Source organism: Melanotaenia boesemani, chromosome 22, assembly GCF_017639745.1.
Source record: "Melanotaenia boesemani isolate fMelBoe1 chromosome 22, fMelBoe1.pri, whole genome shotgun sequence".
NCBI classification, from domain to species: Eukaryota; Metazoa; Chordata; class Actinopteri; order Atheriniformes; family Melanotaeniidae; genus Melanotaenia; species Melanotaenia boesemani.
Window position 1 is genome coordinate 22129023 of NC_055703.1, and position 20632 is coordinate 22149654.

General features: G+C 37.0%; 1 protein-coding gene across 1 annotated transcript in view; it reads left to right on the plus strand.

Annotated features, from left to right (window-relative positions):
* LOC121633777 (exostosin-1-like) overlaps positions 1-20632 on the plus strand; it is a 273065-nt gene that overhangs the window by 215178 nt on the left and 37255 nt on the right. The window contains exons 4-7 of the mRNA XM_041976022.1: positions 899-992; positions 6179-6286; positions 14586-14705; positions 19165-19297. Coding sequence (XP_041831956.1) covers positions 899-992; positions 6179-6286; positions 14586-14705; positions 19165-19297 — 455 coding nt within the window. The remainder of the gene's footprint in view (positions 1-898; positions 993-6178; positions 6287-14585; positions 14706-19164; positions 19298-20632) is intronic.

A 20632-nucleotide genomic window follows, 5' to 3' on the forward strand; every position in this document is an offset into this window, starting at 1 on the left:
TGCCAAAATCAACGCAAAATTATCACGAGGGAACACAAAAGATAAAAAAAAATTTCTGTGTTCCCTGAGGAGCTCTGTAAAAAGTTGCTCTATTCCACACAAGAAGCAAGTTCCAGTGGCAAGTGTTTGATAAGAGATTTCTGGTCAGCTCTTCTAAGCTGCTCAGTCACATTAATATCACTTAAATTCTCCTGTGAAACCCTTGCATCCTGCAAGGCATTGCAAATCTGGACTTACTGAATTTCACCAGTCAAACACTTGTTGATCTCTCCTGATGGACATGATATAGTGTTCTATGAGATCAATAGTTTTATCCAACTCAGCTGAGTGAAACTTTCACTGAGGGTAACCTTGAATAAACAGCTCTTATTCTATATCAGTAGCAGATAAAATATGTTCAGGGACACTGATTTTTGATTTTTATATCAGCTGTTGCATGCTTTTTCCAGCACATTTTATATTTTACCTTTTGACGTGCAGGTGCTAGCACTCTGTCTTTCACTGCAACAAATTTAAGAAATGATATCAAGTCCTTGAAGAGAAGTTGGTTACTTTTGAGTCTTGTTTATAAGTAAACTGTGGAAACAGGAGAAAGACTGAGAATAGATTAAGGTTGATAACTATGTTTTTTACTTTTAGCACTGTTAACCCTGCTGTTAATACAAGACCTCAAGAGAAACAATTATGAATGCTTCTTAGTTACACTTGTATAAATGTCTTCTTTCCATTTTCTGGTCTTTATCTGAATTTTGAGTATTGGGAGTTTGAGTGTAAAAAAGAATTGCTTTACAAAGCAAAACTATATCGTCTTCATTCCAGTTCTTTCAGTTTTCCGTTTACTTGTTCCACAACCGTCCACTTATTGTCTCACCAAATCTTTTATTTTGTGTTTGTGTAGGTTCGACTACCAGGAGCTGCTTCACAACTCCAGCTTCTGCCTGGTGCCGCGGGGACGACGTCTGGGATCCTTTCGCTTCCTGGAGGCATTACAGGTATGTCTATGTGTTTCTGCTTACATGGATGTCTTTACATATTAGATTTTTTTTTTCTGAACAGTTAAATTAACACAAAAAAAAAAAAAAAAAAAATGAAGAGATTCCAATTCTTAAATAGCATTTAGTTGATGTGTGTTGATGATTTTGCTTCATTTATGTCTACAAGTGATCTTTTGTAATGATTTTTACTTTCAGATTGCCCTGCAATTCAAAATGCTTTTTAAAAAATGCATTTTTATCCATCCATCCATCCATTTTCTATCGCTAATCTGAGGTTGGGTTACAAGGGCAGAAAGTAGGGAGGTCGCGGCTTCCCTCTTACTAGCTACTTTTGTCAGGGTGAATCCCGAGGTATTTCTAGGCCAGTTGAGAGATGTAGTTCCTCCAGTGTGTCCTGGGCCTTCCCCAGAACTTCCTAGCAATGCAACACACACAGAACACCTCACCAAAGAGGCATCCAGGAGGTATCCAATTCTGCCTAAGAATCCTTTATCGGGACTAACAAAGTGCTGTTTGGAACCAGGGCTGTTGTCAGCAGATACAAAACAACATAGCAATGACTTTAAATAGTATACACAACCCCACCAATCTAAGAAAAAGTTAATTATCCACCACGATGTCATGACTTTGGTTCAGACAAAAAATAAAATCACTGGTTCTGTTCTTTGATGCTGTCATGTTGTCTCATGATTGCTGGTAAAGGCTCAGCAGTCTGTCTGTGGAGCGCCAGCTGGGCACCTTAAAGAATGAAACCTCTCCTTGTCCTCCTTCTACCAACACTGCATTTTATTACTATTGACAATCTGTCATCTCAGTGACATAGAAAAGGCCTGTTTCTGAAGATAGAACACTGAGTAGACACATCTTCAGAGTACAGATGTGTTCATCCTGCATTAGCATGTTATTTCTGTCTGTTTCACTGATTTGAGATTACTTATCCAGCTCTGCCCTGTGTTTGCCTTCAGCAATCTTGTTTTTCCAGCTATTGCTTATGTTTTATTCCCCTCTCGGATTTTTTATGCACATTTAAATTTAGGGATAAATCGCTTGTGCTTATTTCCATCCTCAGGTGTTATTTAGAGAAGCCAGTACAAGCAATACTGCAGCTTTTTCTTTGGTAATCTGACACCAAAATGACTTCTCTATGGATTTATACAACCAGTACAGACAGTTCCTGCAAGCTGTAACACGTGTACTTACACGTCTCAAGTGTTAGAAAAAGGTTAAACCTTAGAACAAATATGACATGGACTATTAACTTAAAAAAATCTAAACTTTTTTTTTTATTTCTGAAAAGTTGAGATAACATATTCAGTTCAGATAAATTGCAAATGTAGGTAGATTTCAGTATTTAAATACAATAAATTGTTTTAACAGCATTTTTTTTTAACAAAGAGGGCTGCTTGTTTTGGGGGAAAAAAAAGAAAGAAAAATGACAGCAAAGTGTGAAAATGGAAGAAATACAGAGATTTGTGAGGATATGACTGAAATAAAGACAAAAAAAAAAAAAAAAAAAGAAAAAAAAGGTCATCTCAAATAGCCAGACTAATCAAGAGAAGTTGTATCGACAGGTCACTGATTATGTTATCAGCATTTTATAAATCTCCTCTAATCCCTCAGCTTCTCCTGATTAAAAATCCAGTGGAACTTGAACTTTAAAGGACAATACCAGACTTAGTGTATTCACTTTCTCTGCTACTGCTCCATTTCAGACACAGTCAAATTATATTGTACAGTGTGACATTTAAGGGCTGCCATGAGACTCACTGCATTCAAACCTAGATCAGGACCTAGTGTATTAGTATATTTGCATAATGCATATTGTATTTGTATATTTAGGGTCCGAGCCATCCAAAGTATGGCGAGACCCTATTGTTCCTGAAATGTTTAGTCTCCTCCTCCTTCTAAGCATTTCGCCACCAAATTTGACCCCCTAAACACCCATGAAAAGTTGTGAATTTTGGCACACACGTCAGGTCCCGTGTAACTCGGATATTATAAGGTCCGCATACACTTCAATGCAAAATTGGCTCTACAGCGCCACCTAGACACCCCCAAGATCCCCAAATGAATGGGGTCCCAAAAGTCTACTTCGACGTAGGAACACGAAACTCGGCACACACGTGTAACACCCCGAGTCGACCAAAAAACTCAATTGAACACCTGTTGTCATGGCAACGGGGTGCCCGCCATCTTGGTGTGTGCGGCCATTTTTTCGCCATTTTTTGCACTTTACACACATCTTATTTGAACGAACTAGTCTGAGGGGATTCGTGCGATTGACTCCAAACTTGGTGGGAAGCTTCCTGACAAGTTGGGGACCAAACGCTCCTCAAATCTTTCTAATAGCAGAAAGCGTGTTACCGTGGCAACCCACCGAAAAACGCCTTCTCGCCATGAAACACGGTTTGCTCATATCTCCATAGAAATACATGGGATCTCCACCAAACTTGACAGTATTCATACGTGTCACACCCCAAGTCCAGCAAAGAAGTCAATCAAACACCTGTTACCATGGCAACGGGTCGCCCGCCATCTTGGATTTCACTGCCATTTGAACAAACTAGTCAGAGGGGATTCGTGCGACTGACTCCAAACTTGGTGGGAACCTTCCTGACAAGTTGGGGACCAAACGCTCCTCAAATCTTTCTAATAGGAGAAAGCATGTAACCGTGGCAACCGACGGAAAATGACCATCTCGCCATTAAACACGGTTCGCTCATATCTCCACAGGAATGAATGGGAACTGCACCAAAGTTGACAGGATTCATACATGTTGGGTCCTTAACGCATTACACCACCCGTTGTCATGGCAACATCGGGTGGCGGGGTCCAGGACGCTCGGACCCGATGGATGCCGCTTGCGGCTTTAATTTATATTTGCAACTGATACATTGGATATATCAGTTGGCATGATGTCTGACTCCTGTAAGGGAAACCCTAGCTCAAATCCAACAGCTACAAGCAGAGGCAGGCAATCACATTATAAAACCCATAATGCTACCGCCTAGCTCATACCATGAACATTTTACTACAGAGTATTGATATAGTATTGTTCATTACGATATTGAGCGTTATTGAACAAAGAGACATACTGGCTTAGAGAAGGCATGGTCAAACAAGGTCCGGTCAGGTGCTGAGGAACAAGCACTATGGTGAGAAATAGCCTATTGGAACACAAAACAGGTGGCAATGGAGACAACATACTTGCTTTTTATATTTAAATGTCTGTAAGCAGATATGAGAAGGTGTTTTTGATGACAGCTTTAATCATAGGATCAGTCATTTCCACAAACATTGTAAAAATTTATGATCTTTGTTCATCAGAAGGCTCAGAGAGTCCTTGTTTTTTACACAATCTAAATCTCTCTTATAACTTATGATTTTCAGCTTATAGGTTTGAGTTCTGAGGTCATTGTTTTTCAGTAAGGGATGAACTTATAAAGCAACAACACACAGGGAACTATGAGAGAAGAATGCCATGCAAAATAATTTATTTTGCCCAGAAGTTGATGTAAGACAAGTCAGACTAATCACATCCCAACGGATGTTTAATATATGCTGTCTGGTAATCAGAAGAATCATAATCATAAACTATTTGGCTGTTATATTAAGACCACCAATGGTAAATTGAAACTTGGTACAAGGAAAGAATTCTTCTGGAAAATGCATCATTTTAACAATTAATACAGCTGTAGATAATAAGATGGTGGTTTCAATACTGCAAACCCTTAATCCATAGTTGCTAATACACAGATACAAAGATGCAAAAAGAGACACATGTAATATAATATCCCCAAATGATCCAAAACTCATTTAAAATATTTGAATGCATCTCGGTCCTGAAGCTCTAGTTTACCGAAGTGGGTTTCAAAGTGTCTTTTCCACAACTACACTTTTAAATCCAGAACAACAGTAGTGCTAGTAGCAGAAGGCTGTGGGAGGACAGATGGAAAAATACCCTGCAGGCCCAACCCACAGAATCCAAATTCTATACAGACTGACTGTAGAACCCTGCTCTGCAAATCAGGAAAGTAAGCTTCCAGCTGTGATGTTTGGACCCAACATTGCTGAAACTTTAAGATCTTTGTAAAGAGCATAATGGCTGCTTAATTAGACCATGCACTGTGCCCAGCTATTGTTTAAAAACACCTCAAGCTTATTCCTTCCATCTCAGCACAGTCAAGATAGAAAAGAAAAACCTTATAAAGTCACCTGGTTCCCATTGTTGTGCGGTATTCTTCATAAAAACCTGCTTCCTTAGACAAGAAGTGGGTTTATAGTTGGTTATTTACTAACTGTTATTTAATTATAGATTAAAAAAAGTAATAAAACACCACCACAAGCTTCAAAGTGAAGCAAAAAATCTGTGAAATGTAAGAAATTAGCCAGAAAAGATGGAGTATGTTGCCTTTAAACACAGCTTAATAGCACAGTAGAGTGCACAATCAACCCTTGCCCATTAACTAGAAATGATGAAGAGCTCCAAGAATCTCTTCATAAAATTAATTTAACACCCAGCATCACAGCGAGCTACTGTGGTAAATGAAAACCACTTCTAATGAATGAAGTCTCATAAATTACTCTTCTAAATATTGAGGCAAACTGGAAAAATAAATAAACGTCCTTCATTTTGTCTTTAATCTATTTGGCATCTCCATTTGTTAGTGGAAAAACTTAACTGGAACATGTTAAAAGTGTCTCATCAGAAGAAAGCAATCAAAGAGGATAAAAAGCCCCGGAGTGAAGGAAGAAAAAGAGAGAGATAAAAAAAAAAAAGACTCAAAGCTGATCCTTCCCAGCGCTCCACTTTAAACTTCTCTTAAGACTTCTATGTCACCAACACTCTTCTTCTCTCAAGCTGGGAAATCATGTAAACAGTTTGGAATAATATTTCCACTGTTTTCATTTCTTTCCTTTCTTCCAGGCAAAGCAGTTCTTTAAAAAAAAATCATTACTGCTACAGAACTGAAAATTAAAACTGACAACTCATAACTAAAACATGAACCCACCACTTTGCAACCACCCAAACATCAGCCTGATATTTCTTGTTGTTTTTATCTACACTCACAAACATTTCTGACTGCAAATGTGGTTTTGACTTTAAAAATTGTCTTAGAACTGAAAAATTTGTGTGATGCTGAACTTTCCTTCCTGGTTCTTTCGCTTGCATGTTCTCACAGGCTGCCTGTATTCCGGTTATCCTGAGTAACGGCTGGGAGCTTCCCTTCTCTGAAGTGATCGACTGGAGGAAAGCTGCCGTCATTGGAGATGAGAGGCTGCTGTTACAGGTACTGATAAATACTAAAAACGATAATGATAGGTGATTGGAAGGAGGGTGATGGTGTGGGCTTTACTGCCAGAACGAAGAGACTGAGCAGAGGAAACAGGGAAAATTTTCTAAAAAATTATATTTATCTTTTTTAATACAGCTATAACGATATAAAGATGGAGGTTAGTGAAAGAAAGAGAAAAAGTACAGTAACTTGGATAAAGAGGACTAACCTTCCTCACACTGTACAGCATCAATGGATAAAAATGTACCGTTTCAGCATCAGCTTCTTCAGTGTGATGAAACGCCAACATCTTTCTTGCTACTACTGTCACTTCAGATTCCAGATCCTCCGGGCAATCGCAGAGATCCAGCTGGGGCTCATTCAAACACAGAAACAAAACAGATTAGGAATGACTGGAAACATTTAGGACAATAAACATTCTATGAAAAGGATGTCTCAGTTTTGAAAATTGCTAAAGTCTTATCTAAAAAGTCTGTCCTTTCTGTTTATCATAACTGACACACGTGGTATTTGAAGTCAAATTTGATTTTCAAGGTATGTTAAAATATATATATAAATATGTAATTTAAAAATAGAGGGAAAAGTTAAGTGCATCTTTTGGCTAATATCAGTAATGTCAGTGTTGCCCCTTTAAAGAGAAATAACTTCCTGTGTGTGTTTCTGTATGATGTTCTATCAGCTAGTTGAGATTTAAAACACTCCCTCCGTTATTTTGCGTGTTTAATGTTTAACATTGGTTGTTGTTGTGACCAGGGAAGCAATCAGGGGACATAAAATGATCCTGTAAACTGGTGAGGATTCAGCTGATGACTATCAGGGCAGCATAAGCATTCCGCAGGGGAACGAAAGATTCAGCCTTATGGTTGCAGCAGTGTATTGGTGTAAAATCTGGAAAAAACATTATAAAAGTAACAGGTGAATAATGAGGCAGGTGTTTTATCACCAGTGGCCGTTCTGGCCTGTATTACACCCTGGGCGACTTGCATATATTACAAAACTATGGATATATATTTTTAAAACATCGCTAACATGATATTTAAAGTGAGTTCAGACCCATTTAGCATAGAAAATTTTGTAAACACAGGAAGTAAAGTGAACTGAATACGTGGAGTAATATGTAAGCTGTACTCATGTCACAAATGCAAACTAACAGGGTGAATTAATTAGATGGCATGTCTCAGATTAAAACAAGTTTTAGTACAGGGTTTACTAAAAACACAGGCCTACGACTTACCTGTGAGTAAGCAGCAACATAGTGAGACACTAAAAAAAAAAACGAACTTGTCAGACTGCTCCATTATATGCATGATGAACATACACCTTTCCTTCATTTTCTAAGCTGATCACCTGATGGATTCTTTGAAGGATTTTCTATTTTCCATCTCTACTTTGCATCAATGTATGTATGTTAATTAATAAATGGATTTACGTAAACTGCAAAAAATCATGATAATAAGTATGTAACACAATAGGTGTATAATCAAAACTGAAATGCTATTTATTTGGAAGCAGATTGTGGTTTGATTGACTTATTGTCTAACCCCCACATCCTGCTCCCCTCCTTCTCTGCTTCTCCACCACAACCTCAGTATATAAGACTTTCAGCAGCATGCTGACATGGGTGCCTGCTCCACTAAAATGACATAGGAATGTGTGGAAGTTTGGAAAACTTTGTTTATTACTTCAACTGCACAAAAAGCCACTACTAGTGCATCATTAATGTAGCTGCTCCTGAAACTTCAATTATCAATCAATAGGTCTACTAGAACTGGTACGTGTTGATGTCTCGGGTGGTGTGTTGCCAGGTCTGGAGATTTCAGGTTCACATTTTACAAATTCAGCCTAGATTTTCTTTTTTAACCATTCCTCTGCTGGGCAAACCACGTTCTATAAATTCTGGGATCCATGGAAGATGCATTTCTGGGAAGAAGCCAGAACTGCTTAAAGACCTACTATAATGCCAACAACAATTTATAATGTTTTATAATTAGGCAAATAATTTACTCACCTTTAATTAATGTAAGTAATTTAGTTTGCATTTGTTTGAAGGATTGTTTGTGCTTAGAAATCAGTTAGCTTGTGAACGCTGCACATTGAGTGGTACGCCTTCATTAGCTGTGATATATAAGCAACCAGTAAGGGGCAGTTTAGGGAGTAATTTAACTGGATTTAAGGTTGTGGGACAACAGCATTCCAAATGATGGAAAGTTTTAAAGACAAGACAAACCATGCATGGTTTATTGGCCTTTTATACCATCTACAGTGCCAGCTGCTGTAATTTCTTTTGTCTGGATCTTAAACCAAATGCTATTCTAAAACGTGCAAATCTCAGATTAGGCTGTACTCAGACCCTGAGTTTGTTAATGATGAAAAACACTGAACTGAGAGAGAATGGGCTGTTTTAATTCTTTTTATTTTTTTCGTTTTTGTATTGTTTTTGATCTGAAAGTCAAAATTAAACAATAATTTGTGGATTTAGATAAGAAAACAATGGGTGTAATTTCAAGCAAATGTCTGACCTTTAAAGTGCTTTTGACTTGTTTTAATGGCACACTGACATTAATTATGTACATCCTGGAGTCAACATTGTTACCGGTGCCAATCTAGACCAACAGCAACCTGCACACAGGCTAGGGAGTTCTGTGTAGCCAGTACACTAAACAAACTTTGGCTCACAGAGAGGAGACTGGTTTTAGAGTGTTTCCCAGGACAGAGCTTTGTTATTCGGAGCTGCATCTCTCAACTGGATATCAACACTCGATGTTTTGAGTACACACTATGTCGGATTCGGCAGAGAAAGCACAAAAGAACATTTGTGGAGAAATGAAGAAAATGTAAGAGAGAAGGTAACAGAAAAAGTGATAAGACAGGAGTAAATTTATGGATGACTTCTACTGGCTGGAGAGAGTTCAGAGAAGAGATAGGATGCAAAACAGATGTTGAATTGGACATCATTAGGAGGCACCAGAGTACAAAAATCTGCCAAAGTTCAGTTGTGCTTTTAAAAGAAATATATTTTCTTAGAGAAACAGGGTATTTTTTGTCTATCCTATAACTACAAAACAGTTTTGTGGACACTCCGTTTCATGGACAGAATTTAAGAAAAAAAAAGAAAAAAAAAAAAGAAAACTGAGTCAATTTTCTTTCATTTATATGGTGGTAGCTGTGATTGTCACGGTCGCTCATAATAACAGTTTCCATCAAAAATAGATTTTGCCACAACTGCTTCACCTTCTATTGTCTTTAATCACAGCAGAAGGCAAAGCGTGTGATATTTATATTTCCTAATTACTCTCAGTATTACTTTGTGTCACCTGCAAAACCTTTATCACCACCTGGACAGCAACATGGACCTGGACTTTTTGTTTCCCTAATAATGTGCCTCTAGTTCACTGTCAGCTTTCAATCAGCACCGAATAAAAGGGTGTTAATTTCTTTTTTTCTTCTATACAGCTCACAACAATAGACATGCCAGTGTTAAAGTACTAAAATGTGAGTTTTAGATAAAAGAACGAACTGAAAGCCCTAATGCACTAATGCTTTTAGTGTTTTGTTGATCTCTTCAACAAAATAAAAATATTTTTTTATACAAAACATAGTAATTGATAAGATAATAAGTGTGAAGAGAAAAACATGTCCTGACAAGGACTGAGACACACAAATGTGATCAAAACAAACATTTTTCATTAATTTATGTGATCTTGATGCAGAAATGTCAGAAATGAATTAAAAATAAAAGCCTCTCGGGATTAAACCTGACATTTGTGAGCACGCACAAGAAAACCAAACACATGATGACTGCTGTGCTCATGTTCCTAACTTGATGGCAAACAGAAGCACTTTCATCTTTCATATTTAAATATGCATCGTGCAACTACTAGCACACTTTTAAACCTCCAGTCTATTCATTGTTTTGTTCTGTAGTTTCAATCTGTTTCCTCCTCTTCCCTATTAAAGTTGTGAAACGTAAGTACACCTTCTGTAAATATCTTTTTTTTAACATCTGTAAATATACAGATAAAATGTCAGGTGAACAACAAACCATGACATATTCCTATGTCATTATTTATGAAGGAAAAAAAAAAACTCAGTGACAGTGTGTGAAAAATTAAGTCCACCCTTGTGGTTTCCATAGGAACTAAGAAGGTAAGTTGGAGTCAGATGCTGCTAATGAAATGCACTTAGCATTATCAGCATGAAAACCACAATAAAAGCAGATGTTTTGTCAGTTTGCTGGTCCGAGCATTCAGGTTTGTGTTAATAAAATGCCAAGGAGGAACAATATCAGCAGAGATGTTGGAGGAGAAATTTTTACAGCCCACCAACGTGGGAAGGAATATAAGTAATTCACAAACTATTTAGAGTCCATCATTCAACAGTTAGTAATATCATTTACAAAAAAACAAAACAAAAACAAAACATAATAATAAATAAATAAAAATGTATGTCCAGGAGTCTTCCCAGGAGTGATGTCCCAGCAAGTTCAGACCAAAGTCAGACTTTTTACAATGCTCAGAGAAACTACCGGAACCTAAGAGCTACATCTCAGACTCTACAGCCCTCAGTTCATCAATTGTTTTGTTGGAAACAAAATATTGATTTTAGTTTAATAATCTGTCTTCAGATAATCACCACAGGTTAAAAGTTCTGTTATATACAATCTGAAACTTGAACCACATGATAATAAACCATACAATTATTTATTTATTTATTTATTTGCTTATGAAAAGTAGTATCTGGTTATAGGAAAAATTGAAAAGCTGCAACACCACAGTTGCTGTGGCTCTTCAATCGCTCCAGATGGACAAGTGTCCATAGGCAACAACCGAGACCCAGTAGATTAAAAAGTCATGCGATCAGTCTTGCAGTCTTGTTCACTGTGTTAAATTTAGTTTTCCAGTTAACCTAGTGGTAACTTTTTTGTAAAATTAAGGAAGGTTTTGCATTTCCAGCATCTACTGCACGTACAAATCTGGCTCTTTGTGGAAACTTGTTAAGATTAGAAGGTCAACAAATATTTCAGTAATTGTGTGATCTTGGTGAAGTTGCCAATGCTTTGAACCTAAATGTAGGACAGCCTGAAATGAAGATGTAACCACATCTCTGTTTTAAGTTTGCACTCTGGGCAAGGGATTAGCCATTCAGCTGTAGCTAGCTTGCCTTTCCAGCTCTCCCATCACGAGGACATGTTAAAAGTACATGTAATAAGATGAAAAAGTCTGATGTCCAGATCTATGCTATGTAATTCTTTTGAATGACTGTTTTTGGACTTTGAAGCATCCAGACAACATGCTGCTTTATTTCTCACTGTGTTCTGTGTCTTAGAGTCACAATGCTCAGAATTAGGAATGCACATTTTTTGTTTATTTTTCTCACACTGGTTAATCCAGTTATCACATATAAAAAGACACTAAAAGTATTAAAGCATCCAGAAATGATTCATGAAGAATAAAAGATGTTAAACAAGCACATCCTTTTTTTTTTTTTATGTTTCATACATTTTTTTTTCTTTTTTTTTTTTTCTCAGTTACAAACATGACAGAGCTCACTGTTCAATACAGCTGAAGTGCTCTAACACCTGCTGAGAGAGTTGAATCTCATTACTTTCAATTACATCACTGAGAACAGCAATACCTGGCTGTTTAATATGTAGACTGTCTGTTTTCCCCCTGTGGAGACAAGACATGCAGAAAACACAGACACTCGGGCTTTCACAAGAGCACACACAGCAAACGCGACACCCCTGCTGAGAAACACAAACACCATTAGAGTCAATCGAGGGGAAGAGAACGGAGCTGATTTGATTGCTGTTGTTTATATTCCACCTGAGAACTGAGGAGTTACACCTTGTGTTGTTGCTGAGAGATCGCAGTGATGTCAGCAACAGAACGGCCAACCACTGTCATCCAAAGAAGGAGTTTTCCTTTATTTTTCATTTTTAATCCATATAAAGCTAAACAGCACAGCAGGAAAGGGAAAGGCCAAGAAAGCATAATAAGACTTTAATGAATTAAGGACTTTGTTTCTTTGTGGAGCAAGATGACTTTAATATTTGATGCATTAGATGAAAACTGGTATAGTTGCATATTTGTGTAAAAATTAGACCATGCCACAAAAACATTGTGAGAGATTACTGATTTTAAAGCAGCACCATGCAACTTTCTGACCTTAAAATGTGTGTTTCTGACTTGTTTTGATGGACATTATGTACATTCTTGCAGCCACTGTTGCCATGCCTTTAGCTCTACAAGAAATACGACAAGAGTCGGCATCGGAGTGGCTTTCCCTGAGTAGAGAACACTCCGAGTATGATGCAAATGGCTGCAAAATTAGCCATTGTTAGTATTAAAAAAATCTGCTAAACTTCAGCAGTGCTTCTTTAAATCCTCATCCCTCTATGAAATATAACTGATATTTGCAGCAGTCAGTCAATTTAATTCTCTCAGACTACTGCAAATCCTCCATCAGTCATGTCCAACAGCTTGGCAGCGTAACATTCAGTGATAAGATGTTTGTTGTTGTGGCCAGAACGGCACAAAGTACGGGGCTCCAAATCCGTGAGTGAAGAGTCTGTTTAGAAACTCTGGCTGCAGGCCTGCTTACTCCCTTTGCAGCTTTATTTTCAAGCTGAGCGTGGCAGCAAAGGTCATGACTGACAACATTAAGTTAGTTTGTTTTTCTTCAAACTGAGCACCAGGAGAATGGCCCTGCTCCATTATCCAGACATGTCTGGATGTCTGTCTTTCTGTGAAGGATCATTGTCTCCCTTGATTTCATCCCTTCACTGCCTCTCACTAAGGCTGTTACTCTTGCCAGCTGCTCATGTTTTCCATATCAGTGTGAGGTGGGACCTTGGATATTTAGGCTCCTTGCCAATCAGCAGTTTGTACACTGTAGGCACAATGTTATTTCCTGTCATATTTATCAAAGGACATAAGTTAATAACCATAACAAAGCTGTTGAGACAATATAAGATGTTTAATAAGTTGTTTTAACATCAAATAAAAACCATACTAAAACTTAAATTATCTATTTTCATGTTTTATAACATTTCCACCTTCTATTTGTGGATAACAAGTCAAATAGTCGGGCTGCAACAATACAAAGATGAACAGTACACTCACCACCACTTTATTAGGTTGACCTGTTCAGTTGCTTGTTAACATAATCAGCCAATCACATTACAACAACTCATTGCATTTAGACATGTAGACATGGTCGATACAACTTGCTGAAGTACAAAGTCAGCTGCAGAACAGGGAAGAAAAGGTATTTAGGTGATTGGCTGTAGTATAGTTGTTGGTACCAGCTTCCCTGGTTCCTTAAAAAACTGCTCATCTACTAGGATTTTCATGCACAGCCGTCTCTAAGTTTTACAAAAAATGGTCCAAAAAAGAGAAAATAACCAATGAGCTGCAAAATTCCCTCTTGATGTCATAGAGGTCAGAGGAGAATGGGCAGACTGGTAGAGATTATACAACGGCAGCAGGAACTGAAACAAACACTCACCACAGCCAGGGTATGCAAAATATTTTCTCTAAATGTCCAACCTTGAAACTGATGCTTGGAAAGGCTTTATGACTGGAAAAAACATTGTCTTGTCTGATGAGTCTCCTTTTCAACTTCCTCATTCAGATTGCAAGCCTAAACCTAAATTTAAATATCATGAGACAAATGCTGATAATCAAAAGTGAGCTGCATAACTTTGATACTGTACAACAATTTTATTATTAGTTAAAAAAAAATATTTACTTTGAGAATAAATATTATCAATTTTTGCACTATATTTTAATTTAATGTATAGACATTGTAAACAGATCTCAGTATATTTGTGTTGTGTTAAATGATCATGTTTATTGTCGGAATTTGTGATATTGGCAATTATTGAATCTCTTATACTGTATTGTGATCAAACTTCAACTCCTTAAGTAAAAGAAGAATTTTGACAACAGATTTGGGCCATAATAGGTCAAGTCATGGGATAAAGGAAAACACCAGGTGTAAACTTTGGTTTAATACCCTCACTAGTAGACACTCAGTAGTTTTAACTAGAGTGGGTTTGCTGTCCTTGGATAACTGAGCTGATGGACAGTGGAAGCTGTGGGGGTGAAAAAATCCTGATGGGGGAAATTTCCTCTAATCTTTTCCGCTGTCCTCCACCTTTCTGCCTGTTTCACACTTTTTTTCCCCACACACAGATTCTCATCCTTCACTCAACATTGTTCAGATCGTACTTAATCTGTCTCACTGTCATTTTTACCCTGTTGCTTTTTGTCCTCCGATCTTCTTCCAGGTTCCCTCCATTACCCGATCTTTGGGCCGTGACAGGATCTTGGCTCTCCGCCAGCAGACTCAGTTCCTCTGGGACGCCTACTTCTCTTCTGTAGCCAAAATAGTCTTAACGACTCTGGAGGTAAGCTTGCAGAAAATGGTCTTAGATGGGAGTTGTGGATTTAGGTTCTCAGGGGGCCTTTATTTAATCAGCCAAACCGATATGTCTTGTTCTGTTGTGCACATTGCTGTCGGCTATGCATTACCTTGTAGAGATAAAGTTTTTCTAGTCAGTAAATGAAGGTTATCTGAAAGTGATCTTTTTTTTTTTTGCAGTTTTCTGATTCATACAATAATGGTATAGGCACCTCACAGGATAGGTCCACTGAAAGAATTTGAGATTATTCATATTGTCTTACTCAATGTTTATTATTCAGTCAATGTTTCATTTACACTTTTTTTTTAAATATTAAGTCAGCTGCAGCCAAAGGTTGAAATATGAAAAAAAGAAAAAAAAGCTGTTGGAATTTTTATGGCCTATTATGTCATTATTTGCAAATGTTTACCATACACTGGTTTATTTATGCTATTGATATTAAGGAATACAACACAACTGCAGCTATAGAAGTTATCATAAAGTAACTATTATATATTTCTTTTTTTTTTTTTTTAAGTAAAAGTTTTTCTTTGTCTTGGACTTCCTACAACAAATTAAAAATATTATGTCTTGACAGTCAATTGTTGCCCTCTGCCACCCTCTCTGCTCCCTGCACTTTTTCCTCAAAGCAGCTCAGTTGTCATGTGCAAAATTGAAGAATTATTTTTTTTTTTTTTAGTTCTTTTTTAGACGTGCTTATGCAATCAACAGTGAAATGGTAGCAGAAAACTTCAGGAAATCATAGCATGTGTCTTATAATACCAATTAATGTTGTGTTATACATTGTGGGAAAGTTTAATTAGTTACCTTTACAATGAGAAATATCCTGTTGGTGTGGACTGGATGATTGCACTCTTCCACAGTAATAACAAAAAAACAGCACTTTTTGTTAATTTTTTAACTTTATTTGTTTTGACACTGTCAGGGACTTCAGTGATGTGAAAGATCCCCCCCCATGCTGGCCACCAGTCTGGTCATATTTTGCTGTGGGATGGCATCCCATTCCTCTACCAGGGGTTGTTGAAGGTCAACAAGGTTGTGTTAGTTATTCTTGTATTTACAGCACGGCCAATCTGATTCAATTGGATTGAGATCTGGACTCTCTGCAGGTTATTCCATCCTATACACACTCAAACTCTGGATGTATTCTGTGATGATTCTGGCTCTGTGGGGATGAGTTTTGTCACGCTGGAAGATGGAGTTAGGTCCCAGATTCTGAAGCTATGGAATGACTACTGGCTCCAGATTTTCATTCCAAGGCGCCTGTCCATCAATTAGGTGCCAATCACGTGGCATCATACATCTGTGACTGCCCACCTGACAGCATCTTATTCTCAAAATGAAAGGGAACACCAACTGGAGAATATTACAGGGGATTTTGACACATTTTCTGGGGCACTTTACACATTTAGCTGTGTTGCTCATCCCACAGATTCATGATCCTTACAAGTTCTACCTGTTGTAAAGTCGACTAATCAGGCCTTCCAACAATGCATAATACAACACCAATTGATATTATTAAAGGGGCTAGATAATCACAGATTTACTTAATTTTGTGTTAAGTTGGTTAGAAAATTTGGCCCTTTAAACACTCAAATCGAGCTGCTTAAATTAATCATTGAATTGCATGTGCTGGGGAAGATCCTCAGTGATACTAACACTATACTGCATGCAGTTGACAATCACTGAACACCAAACTGCTGTTTTATGCAGGGTCTTTGATTTTAGCTTTCTTTTGATGTATAACAGCTGCTAAATGCTCAGAAGGTATTTCTCAGCATCAGTTGTCTGCCCTCTGGTGCTGGGCAGGTGCCCAAACATTCAAAGATTTTTTAGAAAAAAAGCAGCGGCCTGCTGGTTTTGTTAATCAGACTTGATAATAAATCAGAGAACTTCCCACAAAATCAAAAGAATGAGGAATCACACACACACACACACACACACACTGAAAATAATGGATGAAATCTAACCACAAAGTCTGAGGAGTTAACAAGGCTCTGTTGTTGTTGGTTGACTTCCCCACAGATTTAGTTCAGGCCGCAGAGACTATTTATTCTTTGTGTCTAAACATAATCTTCTTTTACAGCATCATTTACAGCAGCATCATAGTTATTACCACATAAACGTTATTGTTATCATTTATCACCAGCTCAATAAATACTGAAATTATCAGTGCAATGACACCAACTTACCATCAGTGTTGTTCTATTATTATTATTATTATTATTATTATTATTATTATTATTATTATTATTATTATTATTATTATTATTATTATTATTATAAATCATCCCTAGTCTCTATGATGCATTGTCTGACTCAAGCAAACACTTGAAAGAAATGTATTGATTTCTTTAAAGAACCTTTTTGATAAATTTCTGTTGTATTTTTACTTTAACCCAACAGACACTGATCAACATTAACTCTGTGAAGGAGGTTTCTTAAATTATGGCAAAGTGAAATGCTCCAAATTAAACTCCAGTTTAATAAAAAGAAAAACTAAAATGGAAAAAAAACAATAAATATTTAAAGCTTGAATAAAACATAAATAATTTCTTTTTCTTCCATCTAAGCAAATAGTTTCTTTATCAACCTCATATTTTTGTATGTTCTAAAGTAAGTATTGCTTTTTGCCTTATTAATAAATAAGATTTCAGTCATTCAAAGAGAATGTTTTACTTAATATTAGATTAATGGAAATGCTCAGAAATACTTTATTGCATTAGTAAAAAGAGCTAAAAATATGTGACTCTCACTGACGTCAGTGACCCTCAGCTCCAGGCTGTCTCAAACCAGGTAAAGCTGCAGCAGTAAATCCTCTGAATAATAACTGATAACATGAAATGCTTGTTGCTTCAGTTGTTTTTTCTACACAAATAAGATCTCAATGACTCCACAGAATGTCCAGTGCTAGCAGGGTATGAAATTAGACAGAACCCATGTACATCCAGCCAGATGTGCAACAGACTCAGAGCCAGCATGCCACCAGGCTAAACGGGTGAAATGAAGCGGGGTAGATAACTGTAGTGTCCCACATACTTGGCAGTGGCAGCGTGTGTGTGTGTTTGTGTGTGTGTTAGGAGCAGGCAAAACCTGTATTACTACTGATTAGTGGATGACTGTGCACTCAGAGTCTGAAAAAAGACACATTAAAAAACAGGCCCCTTACTTTGCTCTTGCTATTTGTGTTTTCCTTAACATTCATATGAGTTCAAATTTAAGTAAAAAATAAGTGATTTAAATCACATATATTTAAATATTTTAGGTTATTAAATACCTGCTAATTATTTATGAAAACCCACTCGAATTAATTATAAAAACTAACATTTAAATGTTTCCAACTTCTACATCATTCAGTGGTGTAAAACAACATTATGTGAGTCTCATTTCCAGTCACATCTGTAGCCATGCATGGAAATAAACACCTTTTATTCATCAAACCTATACAAAAATACTGCATTGTTGGACAAAGAGAAACTGACAGTAAAAAACAAATGGGTGCCCTTTTATAATCAGTATTTGATCAGACAAAATTAAATTTAGACAATGCTTAGCGAGGTGAAGAGAGGAAAATGTGTATTTTCATGGTCTCAGTGCTGGAATTACAGATAACAAAGATGCATGACTTTTATTTAAACAAAGGTAGATATACAGGTGAGCTGGTACTTTTATATCAGAACAAATCCACTGATGTGAATCCTAACAGCATGAAACTACTGAAACTTTTCTCAAGTTTTAGCATTACTTGATTATAAAAATGTTAAACATGTGAGGTTGTCTGACATGTATGGATTCAGATGTGCTGGGATGTCAACGTTGTGTCATTTAATATCAATAATAATAATACATTTTACTTAAAGTGCCTTTCAGGGCACCTAAGGATGCTGTACAAAACAAAGGAAAATCAAAAATAAACAACACAATTAAAAAACCTAAACATAAAAGGCAGAGTGGCGAGGAAGTGATTGAAAATAAGGTTACAGACAGTATGTGTCTACTTTAAAGCCACAGAATGGACTTTCAACCTAGTGGCCTGACCTTTTTAACAAGCCAGATGGATGCTATTAGCTAGCTAGATATTGGCTTTATTTTGCCACCGCTAGGAGACGTTTTTCAGCTCAGTGAAACTGTTTCCTACAATCAGCTGCTGGTTGACTCCTGTTTTAAATAACAGGACATTGGGTTGCATGTACGTTTTGTCACTGTTTGACATGAATCTTTAAGTTGTCTAAATTCACATGGAAAACTTTGGCAGTATCAAATACAAGAGAAAATATATTTTCTCTACTTTCATATGTTAATTCCTATATAGGCAATAATTCAGAGTAGTGTTAGGCAGATATCACAATATAGTCAAACTATGCCCAAATATGTCTGTTTCTGTTGTTTCCCTCCTAATTTGAATTTTACATGTAAGCCTATATTTTCTGTCCACATCCCCCAGATCATTCAAGACCGTGTGGAGTCTCATGTGTCTAGAAACTGGTTGCTGTGGAATTTCTTGCCTGGAGGTCTCTACGCACTCCCACAACACTCCTCTGACCCCGCTCAGTTTCCTTTTTACTATGCCATACTGGGTGAGTACTGGGTGTTTGGTACACATAGAAGTTAAAGGTTAAAATTAGATTCGCCAGCAGCTTTAGACTTACAAAAAATATAGACCAAGACATTTAGATAATGTTGATTATGATTAAATAATGAATATGATCAGACAACTCATCCACTCTCACTGTAAATCATGGCACAAGTGTGAAAAAAAAATCTGGAAATTTATGCAAATTGTGCTCTTTGATATAAAATGAAATCTTTGTTCATTTAAAAAAGATTTTGTTCAGGAGCACAATTTTTGAAGGTTTCTTTTATTAAAACCATATTTGAGTTTTCTGCAGATGAGGGAGTACTTTCTAAACTTAACCAGTTAGTTGCCTGCACCTCAACAAAGAGCTGAGTATTTCTAAATGTTTCTGTGTGTATGCAAACACACACTCAAAAGAACAAATCAGAAGGTGCTCTCCATGATTAAGTGTTCTAGGTTAAAGTTTTGTGACAACAGTGATAGTTTTATCGGCTATATTTCACCTTTAAAATGGAATAAAGGTTGATGGAAAACCTAATTTGACACTCAAAGTGTACGTTTTTTCTTTTTAAAACAGGAAACAGCTTTTAGACAAATATTTCTGATGTCTAATTTTATGATCAACATGTTGATCATTTGACGAATTATAGTTGTTTCTGCATTCATAATATTTTTTTTTTCTATGGAAACTGTTACTTTCATTGTGAGACTGTGTTTGAGTTTTTCAGTAAGGATGCAGATGTAGGAAGTTTGTGTGGGTCACTTTAGTGACTTTTAGAAGAGTCAAAGCATTCTGGTTAGGCATCGGAGAACCCTTCAACAAAACTGCCCTCTGCAGCGTACACTGTGGTTTCATCATTACTGGCAAGGCCGACTCAGCAGAGACGAGCTGCTATTAAACAGGAGTGAGAGCCAACAGATTGTAGGAAATGTGCTTGAAGACATTGAGCCATCGACAGCTCTGAATCGCAACTTACAGAATTTAAGGGATCTCGTCCAAATGTTTCAGGGAAAGGAAACAGATTCAAAGGTCTGGAGAAGTTTAGGCAACACATGGAAGAGAAACTGCACATTTAACAGGTGATCATTATCTTTTGGCTGAACGTTTCTCAAGTTATGCTCATCCTAGAAACAAAACCGGCTGGTCTTATTTTTATTAACTATGTTTGCAATATCCTGATGAAAATAATGCATGCATGGCACTGAGTTCAGAGCTGTGTAGCTGCAGGCAAACAATGTGTCAGGCTGTTTGTGCAAGCCTGTGTGGGTGTGCATGGAGACCACAGTGATCCTCCATGGACTGAGGCTGTAACTCAGATCGATGTTTGTCTTCCTC